The sequence below is a fragment of the Chiloscyllium punctatum genome, chromosome 10 (assembly GCF_047496795.1).
Source record: "Chiloscyllium punctatum isolate Juve2018m chromosome 10, sChiPun1.3, whole genome shotgun sequence".
NCBI classification, from domain to species: domain Eukaryota; kingdom Metazoa; phylum Chordata; class Chondrichthyes; order Orectolobiformes; family Hemiscylliidae; genus Chiloscyllium; species Chiloscyllium punctatum.
This window is the reverse complement of record NC_092748.1, coordinates 76,459,131-76,486,228: the sequence shown is the minus strand read 5'-3', so window position 1 is coordinate 76,486,228 and position 27,098 is coordinate 76,459,131. Positions and strand designations below refer to the sequence as shown.

Genomic DNA, 27,098 nt, shown 5'->3' with positions numbered 1-27,098 from the left:
TAGAGATTTCACTTTTTACTCTAACCCACACAAGTGCCACACCAGAATCGGTATTTTTTGTACCCTCTACCTTTCTGAATTCAATACTGTCCTGTAAAATAAGGAATATAGCTATTTCTGACCATGCAGCAGTCTATATGGAAGTCAAGGTTAGCGGTGATAAGATAGACTCCCGACATTGGTGTATGGACCCTTTCCTACTGAAGGACAATAAGTTCATAGAATATTTCTTGCAGGAGTTTAACACAGGGACATTAACATAGGTATGGCCAGCAACCCATCGGTGATGTGGGAGACTGCTAAGGCATATGCGCGCGGCTTAATTATTTCATAATCTGTGACCCAGAAAAGACAAAAGGGAGAACAACAGCATCTGCTTGAGGCGTGCCTGAAAGCAGCTGAGTCAGCATATGCTAATAGGCCATCCATAATTAAATTGCAGCGGATTACAGCCCTCAGGGCTACCTTGAGTGCAACTCTTACTCAGACATCAAAGAGGGAGATACTATTTGCGAAGCAGAGATTATTCCGGGATGGCAATACGCCAGGCAGGTGGCTAGCATACCTTGCCAGAAAGAAAAAAGCTCCCCAATCCATTACATCCATTAGAGATGGTGCTGGTATTTTGACTTGTGACCCTAAAAAGATCAAGTCAGCTTTTAGAAAGTTTTATTTTGAGCTGTACCAGTCGGAAGGCTATGTGAATAGAGCAAAGAAGATGGAGTCTTTTTTTTTAAGAATCTGGATCTTTCGGGCATAACTTCAGAGCAGATGTCCTCTTTGAATGCCCTCCTGACAATTCAGGAGGTGCAGGAGGCGTTGAGGCAGCTCCAGAGTGGCAAAGCACCCGGGCCAGATAGATTTCAGGCTGAGTCTTATAAAGAGTTTGTAGACGAGTTGGCCGGACCACTTATAGACATGTACAACTACTCATTTAGTCAGGGTCGTCTCTCGCCCTCCCTGAGAAGCAAATATCTCTCTCATTCTCAAGAAAGGGAAAGCCCCAGATGATTGTACCTCGTTAGTTAGTCACAGAAATTTGAGGGTGCGTACATGAGGATCAGTGGTCGGCACAACATCGTGGGCTGAAGGGCCTGTTCTGTGCTGTACTTTTCTATGTTCTATGTACAATCCTTATTGAATGTGGACTTCTCAGATCTACTAATAATATCAGAAGAGTGTTAAACATGGTACAAGCCTGCCAGCAAAACGCAATACCGGCATTAGTTGTCTCCCTAGATGCAGAGAAAGTATGGCCATTCTACCCGATCGAATACCTTTTTTATACTGTGTGGAGCGGTTTGGTATTGAGGAGATTTTTACTAAATGGGTCACAGTTTTATATAATGACCTGAAAGCAGCGGTGATTACTAATGGCATTAGATCGGATAGTTTTAGTGTTGACAGAGGTTGCCGTCAAGGATGCCCTCTTTCGCCTCTACTATTTACACGAGTGATCGAACTGCTGGCGGACGCGATCCGAGCTGACCCCAATATAACGGCCCCGGAGGTAAGATCAGGCAAGCATAAAATTGCTCTTTATACGGAGGATAATTTTGTTTTCCTAAATTATCCAGTGACATCTGTGCCCTGATTAATTAAAGTGGTTGATTTATTTGGTGTATTTTCAGGATACAAAATTAATTTCGCGGAATCAGAGGCCATGCCGGTAGGGGGTCTTACCAGCATATCTAACTTTGTGGATGGATCCCATTTCCACTTTCGGTGGTCAATGGGAGGTTTCCTCTATTTAGGTATTTTTATTACCCCAATATTTGGTCAGCAATATAAAGCTAATTGTATTCATTTATTAGAGAAAATAAGACCGGACCTCCACCGCTGGGAAGATCTCCCGATATTGGGGTGGCTCGGTGGCTCAGTAGTTAGCACTGCTGCTTCACAGCACCATTGTCCCAGGTTCAATTCCAGCCTCAGGCGACTGTCTGTATGGAGTTTGCACATTCTCCCCATGTCTGTGCGGGTTTCGTCCGGGTGCTCCAGTTTCCTCCCACAGTCCAAAGATGTGCAGGGCAGGTGAATTGGCCATGCTCATACTATGGGCAATTTTAGGTGCATTAGTCAGAAGGAAATGGATCTGGGTGGGTTACGCTTCAGAGGGTCGGTGTGGACCTGTTGGGCCGAAGGGCCTGTTTCCACACTGTAGGGGATCTAATCCAATCCTGGTTAGGAAGAATAGCTTTGGTTTAGATGAATATCCTCCCACGCTTATTATACCCCATGAGAATGCTTCCCCTGATGTCGCGCAAGCTTTATGGTTGGCTTGGTTCCTTTGTTTGGAATCATAGACGGCCCCTTATTAAATCAGATAAATTACAGCTCCCACAAGTAAGGGAAGGTCTGGATTTTAGAAAGTACCACCTGAGCTCTCTGTTATCATATGTGACCGACTGTTGAAATTCTAAATTGGAGAAAGGCCAATTTTCATGGTATTAGAACATAGAACATAGAACATAGAACAATACAGCGCAGTACAGGCCCTTCGGCCCTCGATGTTGCGCCGATCAAAGCCCACCTAACCTACACTAACCCACTATCCTCCATATACCTATCCAATGCCCGCTTAAATACCCATAAAGAGGGAGAGTCCACTACTGCTACTGGCAGGGCATTCCATGATCTTACGACTCGCTGAGTGAAGAACCTACCCCTAACATCAGTCCTATATCTACCCCCCCTTAATTTAAAGCCAAGCCCCCTTGTAATAGCTGACTCCATACGTGGAAAAAGGTTCTCACTGTCAACCCTATCTAACCCCCTAATCATCTTGTACACCTCTATCAAATCACCCCTAAACCTTCTTTTCTCCAAAGAAAACAACCCCAAGTGCCTCAGCCTTTCCTCATAGGATCTTCCTACCATACCAGGCAACATCCTGGTAAACCTCCTCTGCACCCGTTCCAGTGCCTCCACATCCTTCCTATAGTATGGCGACCAAAACTGCACACAATATTCCAGAAGCGGCCGCACCAGAGTCTTATACAACTGCAGCATGACCTCAGGACTCCGGAACTCAATTCCTCTACCAATAAAAGCCAGTACGCCATATGCCTTCTTCACTGCACTATTTACCTGGGTGGCAACTTTCAGAGATCTGTGTACATGGACACCAAGATCCCTCTGCTCTTCCACACTACCAAGTAGTCTACCATTAGCCCAGTAATCCATCTTTTTATTACTCTTACCAAAGTGAATCACTTCACACTTAGCTACATTGAACTCCATTTGCCACCTTTCTGCCCAGCTCTGCAGCTTCTCTATATCCCGCTGTAACCTGCCATATCCTTCCTCACTGTCTACAACTCCTCCGACTTTCGTATCATCCGCAAACTTGCTCACCCAACCTTCTAACCCTTCCTCCAGGTCATTTATAAAAATGACAAACAGCAATGGTCCCAAAACAGATCCTTGCGGAACACCACTAGTGACGGCACTCCAAGATGAATCTTTGCCATCAACTACTACCCTCTGTCTTCTTCCAGAGAGCCAATTCCTAATCCAAACCTCCAACTCACCCTCAATGCCATATCTCTGTATTTTCTGCAGTAGCCTACCATGGGGGACCTTATCAAACGCCTTACTAAAATCCATATATACTACATCTACCGCTTTCCCCTCATCTACCTCCTTCGTCACCTTCTCAAAGAATTCAATAAGGTTTGTGAGGCACGACTTGCCCTTCACAAAACCATGCTGACTATCCTTGATCACATCATTCTTATCCAGATGTGCATAAATCCTATCCCTTATAATTCTCTCTAAGACTTTGCCCACAACAGAAGTGAGACTCACTGGCCTATAGTTACTAGGATTATCCCTACTCCCCTTCTTGAACAAGGGAACCACGTTTGCTAGCCTCCAGTCCTCTGGCACTACTCCTGTAGACAAAGAGGACACAAAAATCAAGGCCAATGGCTCTGCAATCTCCTCCCTTGCTTCCCAGAGAATCCTAGGATAAATGCAATCAGGCCCAGGGGACTTATCTATTTTCACCCTTGCCAGAATTTCCAACACCTCTTCTCTACATATCTCAAAGCCATCCATTCTACTTATTCGTGCCTCAGTATTCATATCGACAACAATGTCCTGTTCCTGAGTGAATACTGACGAAAAGTATTCATTCAGCGCCTCCCCAATCTCTTCAGCCTCCACACGCAACTTCCCATTACTATCCTTGATTGGACCTATTCCTTCCCTAGTCATTCTTTTATTCCTAACATACCTATAGAAAGCCTTAGGGTTTTCCCTAATCCTACCAACTAAGGACCTTTCATGTCCCCTCCTTGCTGCTCTTAGCTCTCTCTTCAGGTCCTTCCGGGCTACCTTATAACTCTCAATCGCCCCTATTGAACCTTCACGCCTCATCTTTACAAAGGCCACCCTCTTCCATTTAACAAGGGATTCCAACTCCTTATTAAACCACGGCTCCTTCACACGACCCTTTCCTCCCTGCCTGATAGGTACGTACTTATCAAGGACACTCAATAGTTGCTCCTTGAACAAGTTCCACATATCAATTACGCTCTTGCCTTGGAATCTACTTTTCCAATCCACACATCCTAAGTCATGCCTCAACGCATCATAATTTCCCTGCCCCCAGCTATAACTCTTGCCCTGTAGTACACACTTATCCCTCTCCATCACTAGAGTAAAAATCACCGAATTGTGGTCACTGTCCCCAAAGTGCTCACCTACCTCTAGTTCTAATACCTGGCCTGGTTCGTTACCCAGAACCAAATCCAGTATGGCCTCACCTCTTGTTGGCTTATCTACATATTGTGTCAGGAAACTCTCCTGCACACATTGCACAAACACTGACCCATCTAACGAACTTGAGCTATAGCTTTCCCAATCAATATCAGGAAAGTTAAAGTCTCCCATAACAATCACCCTATTACTGTCACTCTTCTCCTGAATCATCTTCGCAATCCTTTCTTCAACGATTCTAGGACTATTAGGAGGCCTGTAAAAGACTCCTAACAGGGTGACCTCACCTCTCCTATTCCTAACCTCAACCCAAACTACCTCAGATGGCAAATCTTCATCCATATTAGACAAGAACTTTTGAAAGCTGATTGGAGGTAGATGTTCGCAGGTAAAGGGACGGCTGGAAAATGGGAAGCCTTCAGAAATGAGATAACAAGGATCCAGAGAAAGTATATTCCTGTCAGGGTGAAAGGGAAGGCTGGATGACTAAAGAAATTGACGGTTTGGTTAAGAAAAAGAAGGAAGCATATGTCAGTTATAGACAGGATAGATCGAGTGAATCCTTTAGAGTATAAAGAAAGTGGGAGTATCCTTAAGAGGGAAATCAGGAGGGCAAAATGGGGACACGAGATAGCATTGGCAAATAAAATTAAGGAGAATCCAAAGGGTTTTTAACAAATGTATTAAGGACAAAAGCGTGACTAGGGAGAGAATAGGGCCCTTCAAAGATCAGCAAGGCGGCCTTTGTGTGGAGCTGCAGAAAATGGAAATACGAAATGAATATTTTGCATTAGTATTTACTGTGGAAAAGGATATGGAAGATATAGACTGTAGGGAAATAGATGGTGACATCTTGCAAAATGTCCATATTACAGAGGAGGAAGTGCTGGATGCCTTGAAATGGTTAAAAGTGGATAAATCCCCAGGACCTGATCAGGTGTACCTGAGAACTCTATGGGAAGCTAGAGAAGTGATTGCTGGGTCTCTTGCTGAGATATTTGTATCATCGATAGTCACAGGTGAGGTGCCAGAAGACTGGAGGTTGGCAAACATGGTGCCACTGTTTAAGAAGGGCAGTAAAGACAATCCAGGGAACTATAGACCAGTGAGCCTGACCTCAGTGGTGGGCAAGTTGGAGGGAATCCTGAGGGACAGAATGTACATGTATTTGGAAAGGCAAGGACTGATTCGGGATAGTCAGCATGGCTTTGTGCGTGGGATATCATGTCTCACAAACTTGATTGAGTTTTTTGAAGAAATAACAAAGAAGATTGAGGGCAGAGCAGTAGATGTGATTTTATATGGACTTCAGTAAGGCTTTTAACAAGGATCCCCATGGGAGACTGATTAGCAAGGTTAGATTTCATGGAATACAGGGAGAACTAGCCATTTGGATACAGAAGGCTTTGGCTCAAAAGTAGAAGACAGAGGGTGGTGGTGGAGGGTTGTGACCAGTGGAGTGCCACAAGGATCGGTGCTGGGCCCTCTACTTTTTGTCATTTACATAAATGATTTGGATGCAAGCATAAGAGGTACAGTTAGTAAGTTTGCAGATGACACCAAAATTGGAGGTGTGGACAGCGAAGAGGGTTACCTCGGATTACAAGAGGATCTGGACCAGATGGGCCAATGGGCTGAGAAGTGACAGATGGAGTTTAATTCAGATAAAAGAAAATCTTAGCAGGACTTCTACACTTAATGGTAAGGTCCTAGGGTGTGTTGCTGAACACAGAGACCTTGGTGTGCAGGTTCATAGCTCCATGAAAGTGGAGTCACAGGTAGATAGGATAGTGAAGGATGCATTTGGTAGGCTTTCCTTTTATTGGTCAGAGTATTGAGTACAGGAGTTGGGAGGTCATGTTGCGGCTGTACAGGACATTGGTTCGGCCACTGTTGGAATATTGCGTGCAATTCTGGTCTCCTTCCTATCGGAAAGATGTTGTGAAACTTGAAAGGGTTCAGAAAAGATTTACAAGGATGTTACCAGGGTTGAAGGGTCTGAGCTATAGGGAGAGGCTGAACAGGCTGGGGCTGTTTTCCTTGGACTGTCTGAGGCTGAGGAGTGACCTTATAGAGGTTTACAAAATTGAGGGGCATGGATAGGATAAATAGACAGTCTTTTTCCCTGGGGTCGGGGAGTCCAGAACTAGAGGGCATAGGTTTAGGGTGAGAGGGGAAAGATATAAGAGACTGAAGGGGTAATGTTTTCACGCAGAGGTGGTATATGTATGGAATGAGCTGCCAGAGGATGTGGTGGAGGCTGGTACAATTGCAACATTTTAAGAGGGATTTGGATAGATACATGAATAGGAAGGGTTTGGAGGGATATGGACCGGGTGCTGGCAGGTGGGACTAGATTGGGTTGGGATATCTAATCGGCATGGACGGATTGGACCGAAGGGTCTGTTTCCATGCTGTACATCTGTATGACTCTATGACTGGATCTCTTGGAATTCAATCAATCTGGCTAGATATTGAGGCTTCCCAGTCAAAATGCCCCCTCATCAATCTATTGTTTATGGATAAGATGAGAACTGTCACGGGTCATTGTAAAAGCCCAATTCTCCTAAATACAATCAAAACTTGGAAGATCATATGACAGGGTGAGGGTAATTTACAACCCCCACCCCCAAGGTGGAAATGCAATGATTTCAGCCCTGCCTGACGGATTTAAAATTTCGGAGTCCAGAGGAATCTCCTGTTTGGGACATTGATTTGATTGGGAGGTCATGATGTCCTTTAAAAAGTTTGGGTTGCCTAGCAAGGATTTCTTTTGATATTTTCAAATATGAGATTTTGTACAAAAAAAAAGACACTGATGACCAATCCTTACAAATTGGATATGGAAAGAAGAGTGCTTTGGCTGATGGGCGCACCCTCGGTCAGTACTCTCTATCATTGCTAGGTAATAATATATCGAAGGACATGGAACGGCTATATAAAACTTGGACTCAAGAATTAGAGATGGAAATTCCCTTAGAAATGTGGGAGGACTTTTGGGAAGATGCCAGGAAGATATCTCTGTGTAATAGGACTCAAGCTATTCAATTGAAGATACTCGTAGGGCCCATATAGCACCAGAGCGACTTGCAAAGTTTAAGGCAGGAGCATCTCCAATGTGTCTTAAAAGTAAAATAGAGGTTGCTACTCTCACTCATTGTTTGTGGACATATCATATGATTCATAGATACTGAGACAGTGTAGCGAATGCCTTGGCAAAGATATTGGGAACAGAGTTTGGGTTAGACCCATTGTCTCTCCTTTTGGGCTCTTCAAATCTTCCCCCTCTAGATGGATATGGGAAGAAATTATTTTCTATCCTCTCCTTTTGTGCAAGGAAAAACATACTAACAAGCTGGGTATCCAAACTTCCTCCTGGAATTTCGAACTGGCATAGGATAGTAATGGAATATATCCCTCTAGTCTTCCTTACAAATATGGTGCTCCAAAAAATGGAATTGTTTTATAGAATGTGGCGGCCCTTCCTGAACTATATCAATGCATATGCATCAGCTAAGCTATCTAGGGGCTTTGTTTATCCATGAGGACTATGTCTGTCAGTTCGGGGGCCCCTGGAAGGAAGAATCCCACATAAGTACAGATTTTGTTATGACTTGACATAATTTTACTTTGAATGTGTATTTATTTATTTACTTTTTGCCTTTTTTTGTTAGTTATTTACTATACTATAGTTTTTTTTGCTAATATTTAGAGATTTTCTTTTTATATCTTATTTTGTGTTTTGGTAGTCTGTAGAGTAGATTAGTAGTTAGCATTTTTATATACTGATATTGTTACTATACTGTAAAGAGATTACACTATTTTGTATTAGTTTTGTAATTTTGTAACAAACCTAAACTTACTTTTTTAAAATAACTATTTTTAAAGAAAGAATTTGTTTAGAGTATTCCAAGAAGATTTGTTGCTTGGGTTGTGGATGAGGTTGACTTGCTTGCTGAGCTAGTAACTTTGTTCGCAGACGTTTTGTCACCATTCTGGGTAACATCATCAGTGCGCCTCTGGTGAAATGTTGGCATTCTGTCCCGCTTGCTGCTTTTTTGTCGTTCTGTTGGGGTCGTTGGTGTCACTTCTGATTTTTGTTGTTGGTTCTGTTGTGTAGTGGTTGGAATATCTGGTCCAAATCTACGTGTTTGTTAATGGAGTTCTGGGTTGAGTGTGAAGCTTCCAGGAATTCCCATGTATGTCTCTGTTTGGCTTGTCCTCGGTTGGCTATGTTGTCCCAGTTGGTGTCTTTTATTGTCTGTGTGAAGTGATATATGTGATAGCTGGTGATGTCTCTTGGTGGCCAGTTGGTGTTTCTGTATTCTGGTCACTAATTTCCTTCCTGTTTGCTCTATTTGGAGATTTCGGCAGTCTTTACACGGTATTTTGTGTATAACATTGGTCTTGTTGGTTGTGAGGTTAGGATCCTTTATAAGGTGTTAGTAGTAGTCATAGTATGGTAGTAGGTTTGTGGGCTATCCTGATACGCAGGGGTTGGAGTAGTCTGGTAGTCACTTCTGATATGTTCTTAATGTATGGCAGTGTGGCCAGTGTGTCCAGGTGTGTTGTGTCTTCCTGTTGTGGTCTGTCATGTAGGTATCATCGGTTTTTTTGGACTTCACCTGTTTCCACATTTCCTCTTCTTCTCTCCACTTCCCCCACCTTACCCCAGTTCCAAACTGCCAGCTCAACACCATCCTCCTGACCTGTCCTATAAGCCAATCTTACTTCCCACCTATCCGCTCCACCCTCCTCTCCAACCTATCACCTTCATCTCCAGCTCCATCCACCTATTGCACTCTTAGCTGCTTTCTCCCCAGCCCCACTGCCCTCCCATTTATCTCTCCACCCTGGAGGCTCCCTGCCTCATTCCTGATGAATGGTTTTGCCTGAAACGTCGATTTTCCTGCTTCTCAGATGCTGTCTGACCTGCTATGTTTTTCCAGCACCACTCTAATCTAGATTCTGATCTCCAGCATCTGCAGTCCTCACTTCCGCCTACATTTTTTTTTGCCACCTGTTGTTTTTGAAGATGTTGGGTTGGTGTTCTTCTGCTTTACACAGCTCCAGGGTTCTGCAGTGTGTTATGGTTCACTTGAACAATGTTCTGATGCAACTGCATTTGTGGATGTTGGGATGGTTGCTGTTTGTAGTTAAATACTTGGTTTGTATGGGTGGCCATCCTGTATACGCTGGTCTGGAGCTCCCCATTGGCCTTGCATTCAGTCAACATCCAGGAATGGGAGTAGGTTGTTGTTTTCTTCTTCCTTGGTCAATGTTATGCTGGTAACGATGCTGTTTGAGTTGATGGGCTTCATCTAGCTATGAACATTTAATAATGATCTGATACCACAACAGCATCACAGTTACATTAAGAAATCTACACAAGACAGGAGAAATTAACAAGACTGATCTCCAAAACATGAAGCCAGAGGGATCCAACATACTCCGCTTCTGTGGACTTCCCAAAGTGTACTTGGGCACTGCCTCAGACTCGAAGTTTCACTCCCAGAAACATTTTACATAAAGACTAGCTAAAGAACTGCATCAAAGACTGAAACACCTACTTATCAACTTAATCCATTCAGTTCTCTCTGTCCAAGCATTCCTCAACATCATCAAGAACACCAAAATAGAGGAGGACGAGATTATGGTCTCCCTTGATGTAACAGCACTGTTCACCTCCATAGATGTTCCCCTAGCCAAGGAAACAATAGCCTCGCTACTCGAAGGACCAGGAATGCAGACAAGCCACAACATCAACACATCGGCAAAGACAGCATCCTCACGACGCATTTTTGCCTCACGACGCATTTTAAGTGCAACAGCCAGATATACAAGCAAATCCACCAAATCACACCCTTGCGATCACCAATATCAGGATTAATAGCAGAAGTGGTCATAGAAGACCTAAATGGACAGCACAGCCCACTATCTAGTCAAAACTGTGGATCCATTATGTAGCTGACACCTTTTTGTCATTACCAAAAGCTCACAGCTAGTTGAAACCCATGAACTCAAACAACATCCACCAAGGAAGAAGAAAACAACAACCTACTCCCATTCCTGAACGTTATAAGTGAATGCAAGGTCAATGGGGAGCTCCAGACCAGTGGGTACAAGGCGGCCACCCACACAAACTATGTACTCAATTATAACAGCAACCATTCCAACACTCTCAAATGCAACTACATCAGAACATTGTTCGACCAAGCCACAACGCACTGCAGAATCCTGGAACTGCATAAAGCAGAAGAAGAACATCTAAACAATGTCTTCAGAAACAATGGGGACCAAAAAGCATAGTCCAACAATTCCTACACAACACACCTGGATGCACTGGCGATACTGCCATACATTACAAACCTGTCAGAAATTACCACCAGACTATTCCGACCCCTGGGTAACCCACAAACCTACAATTACACTATGACAACTGCTAACAAGTGTAAAGGATCCTATACCCACAGCCAACCAACATTATCAACAAAATATCATATAAAGATTGCCAAAAACAAGACACAAGGCAAACAGGAAGGAAATTAGCCACCAGGGTACACAAACACCAACTAGCCACCAGAAGACATGACCAGCTATCACATGTATCACTTCACACAGACGGTAAAGGACATCAATTCGACTGGGAAAACATATCCATACTAGGACAAGCCAAACAGACAGGCATGAGAATTTCTGGAAGCCTAGCCCTCAACCCAGAACTCCATTAACAAACATGAAGACTTGGACCCAATATACCAACGACTAAGAAACAGAACCAACAACAAAACCGAAAATGACACTACCAACCCCAGCAGAACCAGACACACACATAGCTAGCAGGACAGAACACCAGCACTTCACCAGAGGCACACCAATGGTGTTACCTAGCATGGTGACAAAACATCTACAAACAAACTTAACAGCTCAGTGAGCAAGTCAACAACCTAAGTGTTTATAACATTTAATAGTATACTCATTTAAGTTGTTACGAACAAATTACAAAATCGTTTCAAGACAGACAATGACCACATTATTATTTGATTTAATTTATTTTAGTCACATGTGCCTTAAGTAATGGAACGTTTTTGTTTTGTGAGCAGTACAGGCAGATCATACCAAACAAGGACATACAAATTGTAGTGCTGCATGGAAGGTACATAAAACAACTTTAACATTAATGAGGTCAGCATTATTTGAAGCTAGAGAGGTCCATTTAAGAGTCTATTAACAGCAGGGAAGAAGCTATTCTTGAATCTGTTGGTGTGTGTCTTCAAGCTTCTGGTATCTTCCGCCTGATGGAAGAGGTTGGAAAAGAGCATTACTGGAGCAGGAGGGATCTTTGATGATGTTCACCTTTCTGCAGCAATGTGAGGTATAAATGGAGCCCATGGATAGGATGTTGGCTTCCATGATGATCTGGGCTGTGCACACAACTTTCTGTTGTTTCTTCCTGTCTTAGACAAAGCATTTGTCATGCCATGCTGTTATGCACCCAGATAGAATGCTTTCATCGGTGCATCTGCAATAGTTAGTGAGGGTCCTCATGGACGTGCCGAATTTCCGAAGCTGTCTGAGGAAGAAGAATCATTGTTGTGCTTTCTTGATCACATCTACATGGGATGTCCAGGACAGATTGGTTATCGTCATTCCTAGGAACTTGACGCTTTAGACACACTCTGCCTCAGCCTGTTGATGTAGCATATCCTCCTTTGTTCCTGAAGTCAACTATCGATTCTTTTGTTTTGCTGACATTGAGAGAGAGAGATTGTTATTGTTGCATCAAGACACTAAGCAAACTCTCATCCTTTATTCTGACTTGTTTGATATCTGGCCTATTACGGCATTGTTATCAACAAACTTATACATGGCATTGTTATGCAATTTTGCTAAACAGTCTTGGGTGTGCAGGGAGTACATTAGGGGGCTGAGAACGCATCCTTGTGGGGCGCCAGTGTTGAAGGTTATCGAGGAGGAGGTGCTGTTGTATAGCTTCACTGATTTGCAGCCTGTGAGTCAGGAAGTTGAAGATCCAGTTGCAGAGGGCAAAGCCAAGACCTAGGTCTGAGTTTTGAGAACACTCTGGAGCAGACTATGATGTTGAAGGCAGAGCTCTAGTTGATGAGTAGGAACCTGATGAAAGTGTCCTTGTTATTCAAATGTTCCAGGGATGAAAGTAGGGCTAGGGAAATGGTGTCTGCTGTGCACCTGTTTCACCATTAGGCAAATTGCAGGGGAATCAAGGCAAGCTGGGAGACTAGAGTTGATGTGAGCCTTGACTAGCCTTTCGAAGCACTCCATGATGATGGAGGACAGAGCCATCGAGTTGTAGTCATTGAGGTATGTTGGTAAAAACAAGGACTGCAGATGCTGGAAACCAGAGTCTAGATCAGAGTGGTGCTGGAAAAGCACAGCAGGTCAGGCAGCATCCGAAGAGCAGGAAAATCGATGTTTCAGGCAAAAGCCCTTCATCAGGAATGTATGTTGCATGTGTTTTCTTTAGTACTGGAATGGATGGACTATTACCATTCCATTTCAGTTCTAGTAATATAACTCCTGCTGATTTCTATGTGAGAATTTATTACAGGTAGTTACTGACTATTATCAGCTAACAAAAACAATTAATAATTAATAAAAATGTTGTCATTTTATACTATTTGCAATGGTGTTATAAATATTTCTGATATATTAAAGTAGAACAGGATTTCATGAAATGATTTGAACAGATAGCAATCATGTAAAGTCTACAATGACTACTGCAAATGTATCATTTAGTACTGTAATTTTGCTTAGTTATTAAACAAAATTAAAATGGAAAATTTAAATTTAGAAGTTTATTTTGTTAAATCATGAGAATAATGCTAGATGGTTGAACATTGTCAAGAGGTTTTACTGCAAAAATATGTCCTATTCATTTTGCATGCCTGTCTTGTATTTATTATGGAAAGGAATATTGATCTATATTGCAGTTTTCTATCATCCAAGAACTTCTCACTAGGTGTAGGGTCATAGTCGTTGAATCATACAGCATGAAAATAGCTAATTTGGCCCATATCCCTCCAAATGTTTCCTATTCATGCATTTATCTAAATGTCTTTTAAACATTGGAACTGTACCTGCATCCACCACTTCCTCTGGCAGTTCATTAACCACCCTGTTTTAAACAAAAATGTTGTCCCTCATGTCCTTTTTAAATCTTTTTCCTCACACCTTAAAAATATACCCCCTAGCTTTGAACTCCTCTACCTTACAGAAAACACCTTTGCTCTTCACCTTATCTATGCCCCTCATTATCTTATAAAGCATCTTTAAGATCTCCCCTCAGCCTCCTATGATCCAGTGAAAAATGTCCCAATCTACCCAGCCTATTTTTTTATAACTCCAACCCATAATTTCCAGCAACATCCGGGTAAATTGTGGCTGAACCCTCTCTATTTTAATAATATCCTTCCAATAACAGAAGATCTGCAAGGGCAAGCAGAACTGCACACAGTACTCTGCAAGAGGCCTCGCCAACATTCTGTACAACCTCAACACGACATCCCAAATCCTATACTCAAAGGTCTGAACAATGAAAGCAAGCGTGCTAAGCGCCGCCTTCACCACACAGTCTACCAATGACACAAATTTCAAAGAATTATGTATCTGAAACCCTAGGTCTGTCTGTTCTACAATACTACTCAGGGTCCAACCATTAACTGTACCAGCCCTGCCCTTGTTTGTTTTATCAAACTGCAGTACCACGCGTTTATCCAAATTAAACGCTATCAGCCACTCCCCAGCCCATTGACCCAGTTGATCAAGATCTCTTTGTAATCTTAGATAACCTTCTTCATTGTCCACTCCAATCATCTTTTTTTTAAGGTAATGTGTTGCTGTTCTTTTGACATTACCAACTGTTATGATGGGCAATATTCAGTTTACTTGTTCATTTCTGTTTCTTTACTTGAATATTTATAAATTCCTTGTGTTGAAGTGTTTGCTGCTGTTTATTGTCATTGCAATATTTTGAATACCTGCACTAATGAATCACAATATTTCATGATCCAGTCATTTTTAGATGTGTTAGTTATGTATGTAGACTTAAAATTCTAAGTTGCCTTGACAAACTTCATGGTATTGATAACTAATTAGTTGTGTGCTCTTACCAAACATTTACATTTTGTGTTTTCTTAGCCCTCAATTTACGCCCTGAGAAAATGGCTGATCTGGTGGCATTTTGGGAAGTTGCTCTAAGTGATGGTGTGCATAAAATAGAATTTGAGCATGGCACCACCTCAGGAAAGAGAGTGGTGTATGTCGATGGAAAGGTAAGATATTCAACAATTTGGTTTCACATTGGTTCGGTCATTTATATTTAATTTGCCAAGAATTTACGTGTAAAACTCTCCTAATGATTAAGTAAAGCTTATGTCATGCTCATCCATTCAGATCAGAAAGTTATAGGATAAAACCGTGTTTAGGATATCAATTGAGAGGACGTAACTGATATTGATGTTGATTCAAATAAATGAAAATGTGCAATAACCCATGTTGAGAAATAAGATCAACATTTGGTGGAATGCTTTTCATTGTCAAGTAACTTGCCAACACTGAGTCCACGTAAGAAAATTGATCGTTTTGGCTGTTTTTCAATGGTGCTCAAGAAATGGTGCCCAGTAGGGTAAGATATTAATTTTCTGTATACATGTATAAATTCATGAAAAGTATTTGAATTAATAAATTATTAATTTAAAACATTAAAATATTTAAACTTTTTTTTATTTTAAAAGTTACAAAATTCATTTTTTAATCACTTTAAAAAGTTATGGCAAAGGGCTGATTTGAAGTAGGTTTTACAATCAATCATTGTATATAAAATATATAAAAAGAGAAAATTACAGAGCAGAATGGATTAGGACTTTAAGTTATTGAAGTTCAAAGTTTAGTGATCATCAAAGTTTGTAAATTGTGCAAATGAGATTTGGTATTATTCTAAAATCTTACTGTTCTACATCTTAATTCAGTTAATGTTTTTCAGTTATGTAGCTGGTAGCTAATGTTAACCCATACAAAGAAAGGAACACATTTCCATTTTGAGCATTAAACCATGAATTCTCATGTCAGCTGCACATTAATTCGGCGTAACCTCTCCAACCTGGGAATACCTGAGACCAAGTGCTTTCTGGACATCAGAATTTTCTGATAATAAAATGACATTTACAAGTACATGAATTGGAAAACACTATTTATGTAAATACTACCCTGAAACACAACAAAGATAAAAACAGTTTAAATTTTTAAAAATCTTCTTGAGTCGCTGTATCTTTCATGTACTGAGTACTGTACTGTACTGTATCATTTGCAGCTACTCAAATTTCCTGAATAGCTGGTGTTTCCAATCAATAGATTTACGACTTTGAGTGGCTACAATGGATGACCCCGTTACATTCCTTCAGATACCTAATTCACTATAGATAGAGGCTGCTTACCAACTCCTCCACTACACTCCAAACTCTGCTTTTGTCAGGGCAGAGTTATGCAGCAGACAAAACATTTCTTGGAGTTAAGAAAGATTGTTGGCAAACTGGCATAAAGGAAATAAAATAGAAATATTAGACCTGCAATTCATCACTATGTATGCTATGTTATAAGTTGTGTATGATAGATAATAACATGAGCGGGTCAGTGTTGTATTTCCTGGGATTTTGAGAGTTGGTTACTGTTGAAGCAGTAGGGTTGGCTTGAATTCTATGGGATTATAAGATACAGGATCATTTATAACAAGTCCATTCAATGTCAGTTCAATTACTTGAGTGCTGCTCTGAAAGTTCGTGTGCTGATGCCCAGAATGAGCAAGGAAAAAAATTAGAACGTATTACTAGCTGTACTCAAGTAATTGAATGTCAATTTGCATAGGGGTAATGAAAGTGAACAATATTGTTCCTGTCACCTCTGTGTATCTCAGAGCAGGGGTCAAAAATCTGTTTTTCTTAAGTGATTGGGAAAATGTAACTGGCTACTTTTTGATCTTTTGAGTGCTACCTTTTGAATTTCAGGAGCTCCTTTCTCATTCCATAATAATTTCTTTCATAGATGATGCAGTGAATATACTAACATTGTCTTCTGTATTTGTGTTGATCTATTGGGTATTTACATTTACGACAGCAGGATTATAATAATTCAGCAATAATCACTATTATGTTCTCAGCTGATGTCAGCATTGGTTCATTCGGATCCTGGAAATTCAACCTAGTTTGATAGACCAATTTTTGTTTTCAAACCATGGAGCTCTATGCTGAACACGTTCACAGCAGTCTGCCTATGTACATTTAACACACAGAATAAATCTTCTATTGAACAAGAGAAAACATGGACTATATTACAGTAGCCAAAATTACCATCAGAAAATGATTCAAGCTGACACTACCCTTTTAGTCCCAGCAATATTCTTGCAAACACCCAAACTTCAATGAAGAGTCATCACTATCTCCATTTCAAGGCTTCTTGCTCCTGTTGGCGCAGATGCAGTTGGTTTCCTTATGGTGAATTTCTGTGCATTTGCTACATGCTTTTTTTTCTTCTATTGGTATCTCCCTAATAGACTGCGAAATAAGCTCGCGATTACTATAACTTCAAAGCAAACGTGTTGTCATTTCATAGGGTCAGGCAGGAATGGCTCTGAGACCAAATGGAACTAGTGAACAAAAACTTTGCTATAATTTGTCAAAAAAAAGGTTGTTGGAAATTCTACACTTCCAAGTCGTCATGATTATGTTAGTATTTTGATCTTAGTTCAGTTGGTAGTTGGCTCTTTCCTTCAATACAATATTTCATGCATGTGCCATGATGGATTTGAACTGTGAAATGAAGTTTAACATCCAGTGCAGTATTCCAGGAATGTTGTATTGTTTGACATTCCACCCATAAGCCATAAATGATTCCATAGGTTTGTTCAAAGACCAGGGAGATTTCTAATTGTCTCAGCCAGTATTCTTTGCTCAAACAGAAATAGATGATCTATTGCTTTAATTTATTTGTTGTTTTTGAGACCCCAAATGCAAATTGCCTGCTAATTATTATGTCTACTTAATTGTGATTGTACCACAATTAAAGACAATATAAAAGAAATGGTCCAACACTAAAGGAGTTTGCAGAAGCAGAGGGACCTGGATGTGTATGTGTACAAATTATTGAAATTGGCAGGACAGGTTAAGAGAGCTGTTAAAAAAACCATACTGTATCCTAGGCTTTATTAATAGGGGTATCGAGTGCACACTTTAATTGGTTTAAATGCACTCCACAAGGATCTGATAACTTCATCAAGCACTAAATCAATCTCCATTTGCTGCTTTTTTCCAAATGATGGTTTAACAAGTTTTCTTATCTAGCGTATGTTGATTGATTTATTTCTATAAAAACTTCAATGGCCTGTTACATTTTGTAAAGTGCTCTTGTTCGTTTTCGATTTCACATACTTTTTTTATTGTAACTTGGTTTGGTCATAAAGTTTTGAGTATCCTCAGTCTTTGAATGTTTATTCTCTTTGTGTGACAAACAATATTTTATTGTCAGGAAGTTATACGGAGGGACTGGATGTTCAAACTTGTTGGGAAGGAAACTTTTGCAGTTGGAGCTACTAACATTAAAGCAACAATCAATATTGACGCAATTAGTGGTTTTGCTTATGAATACACATTGGAGATCAATGGGAAGAGCCTAAAGAAGTACATGGAGAACAGATCAAAAACGACAAACACGTGGATATTAAATCTAGATGGAATAGATTCACGAATAGTGCTGGGTAGGTGCACATTAGGGTAAGAAATGTTTTGTTTCTTCATTACAAGTGACTGTATATTTATGTTATCTTGGTTCAAGAAATCTATAAACTGTTTCTGAAAGGTTTCCACCTAAAACCAGTCATTTTAGCATGTACTCGTCAGTCCATCTCTATCCTAATGTACATCTGCTGCACTTTCAACTTCCTTATCACCTAACCCCTTAAAACATTGGCTATCCCTGTGACCTAATCATCTTTTTTTTTCCATACCAAGAGGTGGCTTTCCTTAGACGAGTCTTCTGACACCTTTTCCAAAATAACGGGTACTATCAGCCTCTTCAAAAAGCCACCCTCAAACTTTCCATTCTCTCTAAAAACTATTTTATTGTCAATAATCCTTGAATACGACGCCAATAAAGTATGTGCTCACTTTTACCACCCATTGTATTTCAAATTCTTACTGTTTTGCCTTTTGCAGTGACACTTCCCTAATCAAAGTCAGCATTCTTTGATATACTGTCAACTTCGTGCCTTGGGGCAGTATGGTGACTCAGTGGTTAGCACTGCAGCCTCACAGCGGCAGGGATCTGGGTTGAATTATCGCCTCAGGAAACTGTCTGTGTGGAGTTTGCACATTTCCCCAAGTGTCTGCTTGTGTTTCCTCCGAGTGCTCTGGTTCCCTCCCACAATCCAAAGATGGGCAGGTCAGGTGAATTGGCTATATTCGATTGCCCATAGTGTTAGGTGGATAAGTATACGGTAGGGAAATGGGTCTGGGTGGGTTATCATTCGGATGGTCGGTGTGGACTTGTTAGGCCGAAGGATCTGTTTCCATACTGTAGGGAATCTAATCTAAAATCTATTCTAACTTTCAGTTTTATCCTGACATTTTGTTTTGGGGGTATGGGGTGTTACTTCCAAAATAACGGGGTGTGACCTTAAAATTAAAGCTGGACTGTCCAAGGCTAATGCCAGGAAGCATTTCCTCACATAAAATCAATCCTAGATTGATTTTTTCATAAAAGCTTTTAAAGATTTAATCCGTTTGAAAATCACAGTTGTTACTGTGCGATAAAAGCCATTTGGCCCATGCACTCAAATGAGCATCATAAACGAGTGCCAATCTCTTCCTTTATCCGCATTCCATTGCACACTGCTTACATCCAAATAATCATCCAATGCCATCTTAAATGCCTCAGTTGAACTTGCCTTCACCACATTTCCAGAAAATAAAAATGTCAAAAGGGAATTTTGTTCCTTGTTAGGCAAGGTATTAAGACTTTTGGAAGCAAGGCAGGTAGCTGGACTTAAGATACAGTTCAGCCATGATCTGACTGAATGGTTGAGCATACCTGAGGGGCTAAGTGACCTACTTTTCCTATGTTCTTATTCCAAAGCAGGGCTTCTTCAAAGCTGTTGTCAGCCTCCCAAATTCCACCTTATATAAACTAAGATGTGTTCTTTGGACCCCAGCTGCACTGAATCCCACTCCCCACTTCTGTCCTTTGTATCTCCATTGACTTCCTACTCCTGGTATATGTAAGTTTCCATTTCAAATTTTCAAAGTCACTGATTTCTGATTCTCCAAACACCAGAATAATTCTTGGTCTCGAAATTTGGCTTGTTTGGCTGCCTAGTCAATGATTGATCTGGAGTGAGATGCTTATAACTTTGACTTGCATATTCAAGTCTGCTCTTGCCTAATTTGTGTGGGTACTCTCAACCTTTAGAAACCACTAGTCTCCGATTTGGCAGTCAGCACAATTCCTTGTAGTTTGAGTACAGGAATATTGACTTGAAATTGGTCTCAGCAACGCAAACATTTTGTTCAAAAAGTGAACACTTTTTTTTATTCTATTACTTTATATCTCTATTTAGAAATTCCCGTTTGTTTTTCTAATGGGTTGTTTGATTGGACGCAAGTTTCAGATAACTATATATTTTACGATCACCAGGTCTTTGCATATTCTTGTTCCACGTTTTTCCTCCCAATATGTGTGTTATCTCCCACTTACCTGATCTGTCATATATGATAGCGAAATGTGAAGAAATGTTACTTTATTGGAAGTAAAAGTAAATTAGAGAGAGAGTTTGGCTAGAGAAAAGAGAAATTGAAAACAAATGTAAACTCTTAACACTTGCTATTTTTCTCTAATAATTTTCATCCTTTTTTGACTTTGGTCCTGTACAGAGAAGGACACCATGGATGTTTGGTGCAATGGGAAAAAAGTGGAGACTGCGGTAAGTTCGTCAAGGTTAGAAATTATTTTTCTTTTATGTTGAGAGGGAGGCATGCGACTAAAAGATGCATTTGGTTATTAAACCATATTTTGTTTTCAGGGTTGCAACAAGGAAAATTTTAAATAACTCAGTACAATAATTAACTTGAAACTTACAATGTTAAACAAATGGGTAGGTTTTTATCATAGTTTGAGGGTGGGAGGACCTGTACAATACCTTGGATGGTCTGCTGTACACTTAAAGCATCAAGGTTGCTGTTTTGATATTTCACTTGTATTATTATAATTCCCTCAAGATCTGAAATTGTGCTAATATAGTTTCATTTACACATTTAACTCACTTTAGAGTGATGATTTAATGCTTCAACAAGATAAGGTAATGAACCAGAAATACCAGGAACATTTTTGAATGTAGGTACTGGTAAGGACACTAAACCTGTCCTGAATGTCTTTTGATTAGAAAAGAGAAAAATGAATCTGAGCCTTACCCTCACATGCACATTCCAGGGAGGGTGATGTGAATATTAAGCTAGGACAGGAATGGATCAAGTACAATAAATCTGTGCTACCATTTATACCCTGCAGCTAAATAGCCTTCCAACATTAAACTACTTAGGTTCAAAGTCAAGAATCTGCACTTGGTGTGTTACATATAATATACTGAGGAACCTTAACAGGGTAGATATAGAGAGAATATCTCTTTTTATGAGAGAATTTAGAACCAGGGATCACTATGTATTTAAAAGACGAGACGTTATCCATTTAAAACAAAGGTTGGATTTTTTTTGTCGTGAGTTTTTAGAAGTCTCTACCGGGTAAAGTGGTAGAACATAGAACATTACAGGCCCTTCAGCCCTCGATGTTGCGCCGCCCTGTCATACTAATCTGAAGCCCATCCTACCTACACTATTCCATGTACATCCATATGCCTGTCCAATAACGACTTAAATGCACTTAAACTTGGCAAACCTACTACCGTTGCAGGCAAAGCATTCCATACCCTTACTACTCTGAGTAAAGAATCTACCTCTGACATCTGTCTTATATCTATCTCCCCTCACTTTAAAGTTGTGTCCCCTCGTGTTTGCCGTTCCCATAGTTGGAAAAAGGCTCTCCCTGTCCACCCTATCTAACCCTCTGATTATCTTGTATGTCTCTATTAAGTCACCTCTCAACCTTCTCTCTAATGAGAACAGCCTCAAGGCCCTCAGCCTTTCCTCGTAAGACATTTCTTTCATACCAGGCAACATCCTAGCAAATCCCCTCTGCACCTTTTCCAAAGCTTCCACATCCTTCTTATAATGCGGTGACCAGAACTGTACACAATACTCCAAGTGTGGTCGTACCAGAGCTTTGTACAGCTGCAACATAACCTCCTGGTTCCGGAACTCAATCCCTCTATTAATAAAGGCCAAAACACTGTATGCCGCCTTAACAACCCTGTAAATCTGGGTGGCAACTTTCAGGGATCTGTGTACATAGACACTGAGGTCTCTCTGCTCATCTGCACTCCCAAGAATTAGCCCAGTAATTTGCATTCCGATTACTCCGTCCAAAGTATATCACCTCACACTTGTCCACATTAAACTCCATTTGCTACCTCCTCAGCCCATCTGCATCCTATCTATGTCTCTCTGCAACCTACTACATCCTTCGTCACAATCCACAACTCCACCAACCTTAGTGTCGTCTGCAAATTTACTAACCCACCCTTCTACGTCCTCATCCAAGTCATTTATAAAAATGACGAACAGCAGTGGACCCAACACCGACCCTTGCGGTACGCCACTAGTAACTGGACACCAAGATGAACATGTTCCATCAATTACAACCCTCTGTTTTCTTTCAGCAAGCCAATTACTGATCCAAACTGCTTTATCTCCCACAATCCCATTCCTCCACATTTTGTATAATAGCCTACTGTGGGGAACCTTATCTAACACCTTGCTGAAATCCATATATACCACATCAACCGGTTTACTCTCATTTACCTGTTTGGTCACTTTGTCAAAAAATTCAATAAGGTTAGTTAGGCATGGCCTACTCCTTACAAAACCGTGCTGACTGTCCCTGATCAGATTATTCTTTTTTAGATGGTTATAAATTCTATCTCTTATAACCTTTTCCAACACTTTACCAACAACTGAAGTGAGACTCACTGGCCTGTAATTACCAGGGTTGTCTCTACTACCCTTTTTGAACAAGGGAACCACATTTGCTATCCTCCAGTCCTCAGGCACTATTCCTGTAGACAATGATGATTTGAAGATCAATGCCAAAGGCTCGGCAATCTCTTCCCTTGCTTCCCAGAGGATCTTAGGATAGATCCCATCCGGCCCAGGGGACTGCAGTATTACTAATACCTCTTCCTTGTGAACCTCAATCTCTTCTAGTCTAGGTGCAAGTATCTCTGTATCTTCCTCGCCAACATTTTCATTTTCTATAGTGAACACTGTCGAAAAATATTTATTTAGTGCTTCCCCTATCTCCTCTGACTCCACACACAACTTCCCACTATTATCTTTGGCCCTAATTTAACTTGCGTCATTCTTTTATTCCTGACATACCTATGGGTTAACCTTAGGGTTAACCCTGATCCTATCTGCCAACAACTTCTCATGTCTCCTCCTGGCTCTTCTCAGCTCTCTTTTTAGGTCTTTCCTGACTTCCTTGTAGCCCTCAGCGCCCTAACTGAGTTTTCACATTTTGTCCTAACATAAGTCGTCTTCGTCTTCGTCACCAGGGATTCCACTTCCTTAGTACACCATGGCTCACATGTTCTGTATCTTCCTGCCTGACAGGTACATACTTGTCTAGGACACACAGGAGCTTTTCCTTTAATAAGCTCCACATTTTTAATGTGTTCATCCCCTGCAGTTTCCTTCCCCATTCTACCCTTCCTAAATCTTTCCTAATTGCATCGTAATTTCCCTTCCCCCAGCTGTAACTCTTGCTCGGTGGAGTACACCTATACCTTTCCATGACTAAAGTAAACCTGACAGAATTGTGATCGCTGTCTCCAAAGTGCTCACCTACTTCCAAATCTAACACCTGGCCAGGCTCGTTACCCAGTACTAAATCTAAAGTGGCTTCGCTCCTTTTAGGTCTATCCACATACTGTGTCAGGAAACCCTCCTGCACACACTAGACAAAAACTGACCCATATATAATCCTCGTACTGTAGAGATCCCAGTCAATATTTGGATAGTTGAAGTCCCCCCATGACAACTACCCTGCCTCTCTCACTCCTATCGAGAATCATCTTTGCTATCCTTTCCTGTTGGTAGAAGCAAAATCCTTGGTTTTTTTGAAGGCAGAGGGAGATGAATTCTTATTAAGCAAGGCATGAAAATTTGTCAGGTTTTGACAGAAATACAGATTTAAGGTTAAAATAAGATTATTGATTATGATGACTTTATTGAGTGATAGAGCAGTCTTGATGTTTTAAATGGCCTACTACACTTGTGTACCAACTGGTACTTCAGTCTGCAGTCAACATCCTGGGAGGGAGGAATTGGAAAAATAAAAGGAACATTCTCTGAATGTGAACAATTACTCAATGACAACTTATTTGCCAGTGCAAAATATTCAGGTCATAAGTAAATAAATAAAAGTTTTCATGATCAACCATATTCATGAAATACATCTAAATGAGCTACACAATATAACCACTTAATTTCATCAATAATCTTCTCAGATTGCTATTCTGGTGTGTCATTTCATTTGAGATGTGAGTACCTTTATCTGAATTAAAACATGGCTTTATTATTTTCCTGCTTGCCTAATCTACTGCAGAAATCTACAGCTTTGAATAATGTGAAACCATGTCAAACAATGCCAACTATTTAATGGCATTAGCAAGGAGATTTTGAGGTGTGTTTAACTTTAACAAGTTCAGTTAATCTTTATTCGTTTAGGAACTGGTAAGTAGGCTGAGAATTTTAACATTCCCCACTCCATATCATGGTTTGGAAAAGTGGTTAGCTGGGCATTTTTCATATCTTGTGTCACCATCACACTCAGTCCCTTCAAAAATGAACCATGCAAGTGTGTGTAGAACCCAGGGCTTGACCACATTATGTAGTGTTTGGTAGCATTGTTGGTTATTCTGTATTTAAGACATTCAACTGAGACAACAATGATCTCTAAATACTGTTGTATTAAGACCAGTATTCCATTGATGTCCTATTAAGAAGAGATTTACAGGTCACCTATCTCATACTTTCCTGTTTATGGATCATTTCACAAATTCTAAAAGTCTTTAAAACATTAGAATCTTGGTCAGTGCATTGAAGATGGAGTTGGGATGTCATTTTGCAGTTGTACAGGACATTAGTGAGGCCACTTTTAGAATACTGTGTTCTATTCTAGTCTCCCTGCTATATGAAATAAGTTGATAAACTTGGAAGGGTTCAGAAAAGATTCGCAAGGATATTGCCAGGATTGGACGATTTGAGTTTTTACGAAGAATAGGCTGGGGCTTATTTTCCCAGAGAATCAGAGGCTGAGGGGTGACCTGATAGAGGTTTATAAAATCATGAGGAGCATGAATACGGTGAATAGACAAGGTCTTTTCCCAGTGTAGGAGAGTCCAAAACTAGAGTACACGGGTTTAAGGTGAAACCGAGAAGCTTTTAAAGGAACGTGAGGGGCAGAGGTTGGTGCATACATGGAATGAGTTGCCAGAGGGAAGCAGTGGAAGCTAGTACAATTACAACACTTAAAATACATGAATAAGAAGAAGTTAAAGGGATATGGTCCAAATGCTGGCAAATGGAACTAGATATGTTTAGAATATCTGGTTGGCATGTTTGAGTTGGATCGAAGGGTCTGTTTCCATGTAAGCATGAGGTTCAACATTGAATCAAGTCCCTTTGTTTACCTGAACCATTTTATTAATTTTTATAGGGCGAATTTGTGGATGATGGCACTGAAACTCACTTCACTATTGGTAACCATGACTGCTGTATCAAAGCTGTTAGCAGTGGTAAACGAAAAGAAGGAATCATCCATACTCTTATTATGGATGACCAGGAAATCCCTGAATCTGCTGAGTGACTACCTGTACATCAACCAATCAGAAGAACAACTTTTCTAGAAAAATTAGGTTATTCAGTTGCCATGCTATCATTCATGCCACAATATGAAGAAATACCACTCCTGAAAATGTCAATTTGAGAAAATGCATATTCTGTACAATAATCACACTTCAATGATAATTAGAATTATTTGGTTGACATAAAACTACGGTGTTGCTATCAGATCATTTATGAATAACTATAGTTTTGGGCTTTTCCCTATATTTAAAAGCAAATGGTATATGCTGCTGGTTTAGGGTGTAGATCAATAAAACACTCTTCAAGTAATGAATTATTTTTTTAAAATGAAGCATATCATGTTAATTTTCATGTTTTTAGTTTTAATGATTTAATTCATCCTTTCAGAGTATAAACTAGTTTCCACTATTTTGTGACAATAGACCTCAAATCAATTTCTTCTGGCATTAAATACCATAGAATCATTTGAAAAATAAAAATATAATTCATTAATTTTTCAAATTGCACTGTGCACTTCACATTATGAAAGAGCACAGCTACATTAAATAGATTGCAATTACTTTACTTAGTAAATGTGCATTTTATTTTTGTGACTGTGAGGTTGGCAAACATTAATATGGGAACAGATGACTTTCAAGTAAATGCTGTTCTGTTGATACATATCTACATTGAAATCAATATCTTGTCTGGTACAACAATATTTGGCCAGATCAAATTTTGTTTTTAAACTGTTGCTCCCGAAACAAGAGTTTATGTTAAAGTTTTGAACAGTTTCATGTAAGTAATCCTGTTTGCCTCAATACACTGAAAAATATGGGCCCAAGTAGGTATATTGTATTAGTAGACTTTCTTTATATGGAAGATTTTTATGATATGAATTTTTTAAATACAAATAAATGTTTTTGCATTGGACTGGTCTGATTTTTCTATAAGCATGAAACAATTTATTTAAGTATCTCTTTATGGTTTTTTAATGTAGATTTCTACTTTACTGCAATTCTCAAAGTAGGTCAAATATATTCCAAATTGCAGAAAAACGAAATAAAATTTCAGAAGAGTATATTGTATTGCATTTATCCAAATGTAATTATAATATTCAGGCCCTCTTCACTCCCCACTTCTCAATCCCTCCCTGTCCAAAACATCAGGCATAACCAAATCCAGTTCCCCAGGTTGTCTCTGTCCTGGGCCTTGCAACCCCAAGCAGTACCGAGGACGCAGTTCAGCTGCTGCTGGGATTGCTAGACATGATGGCCAATTCGATCGGCTGGCATTTCTCAAGGGCAAGATTTCCTCCCACTGGGGACTGAATTT

General features: G+C 40.3%; 1 protein-coding gene across 3 annotated transcripts in view; it reads left to right on the top strand.

The window, feature by feature from the left end:
- Positions 1-26,696, top strand: part of faima (Fas apoptotic inhibitory molecule a) — a 34,173-nt gene extending 7,477 nt beyond the window's left edge. The window contains exons 1-5 of one of the 3 annotated variants that reach the window (XM_072579599.1): positions 1,645-1,754; positions 14,902-15,035; positions 18,280-18,524; positions 20,679-20,728; positions 25,636-26,696. In XM_072579599.1, the coding sequence (XP_072435700.1) occupies positions 1,664-1,754; positions 14,902-15,035; positions 18,280-18,524; positions 20,679-20,728; positions 25,636-25,652 (537 nt within the window). In that variant the 5' untranslated portion in view covers positions 1,645-1,663 and the 3' untranslated portion in view covers positions 25,653-26,696. Of the gene's footprint in view, positions 1-1,644; positions 1,755-14,901; positions 15,036-18,279; positions 18,525-20,678; positions 20,729-25,635 lie in introns of those variants that run through there. The other 2 variants (XM_072579597.1, XM_072579598.1) reach the window with 2 other exon arrangements.
- Positions 26,697-27,098: the final 402 nt, after the last annotated feature.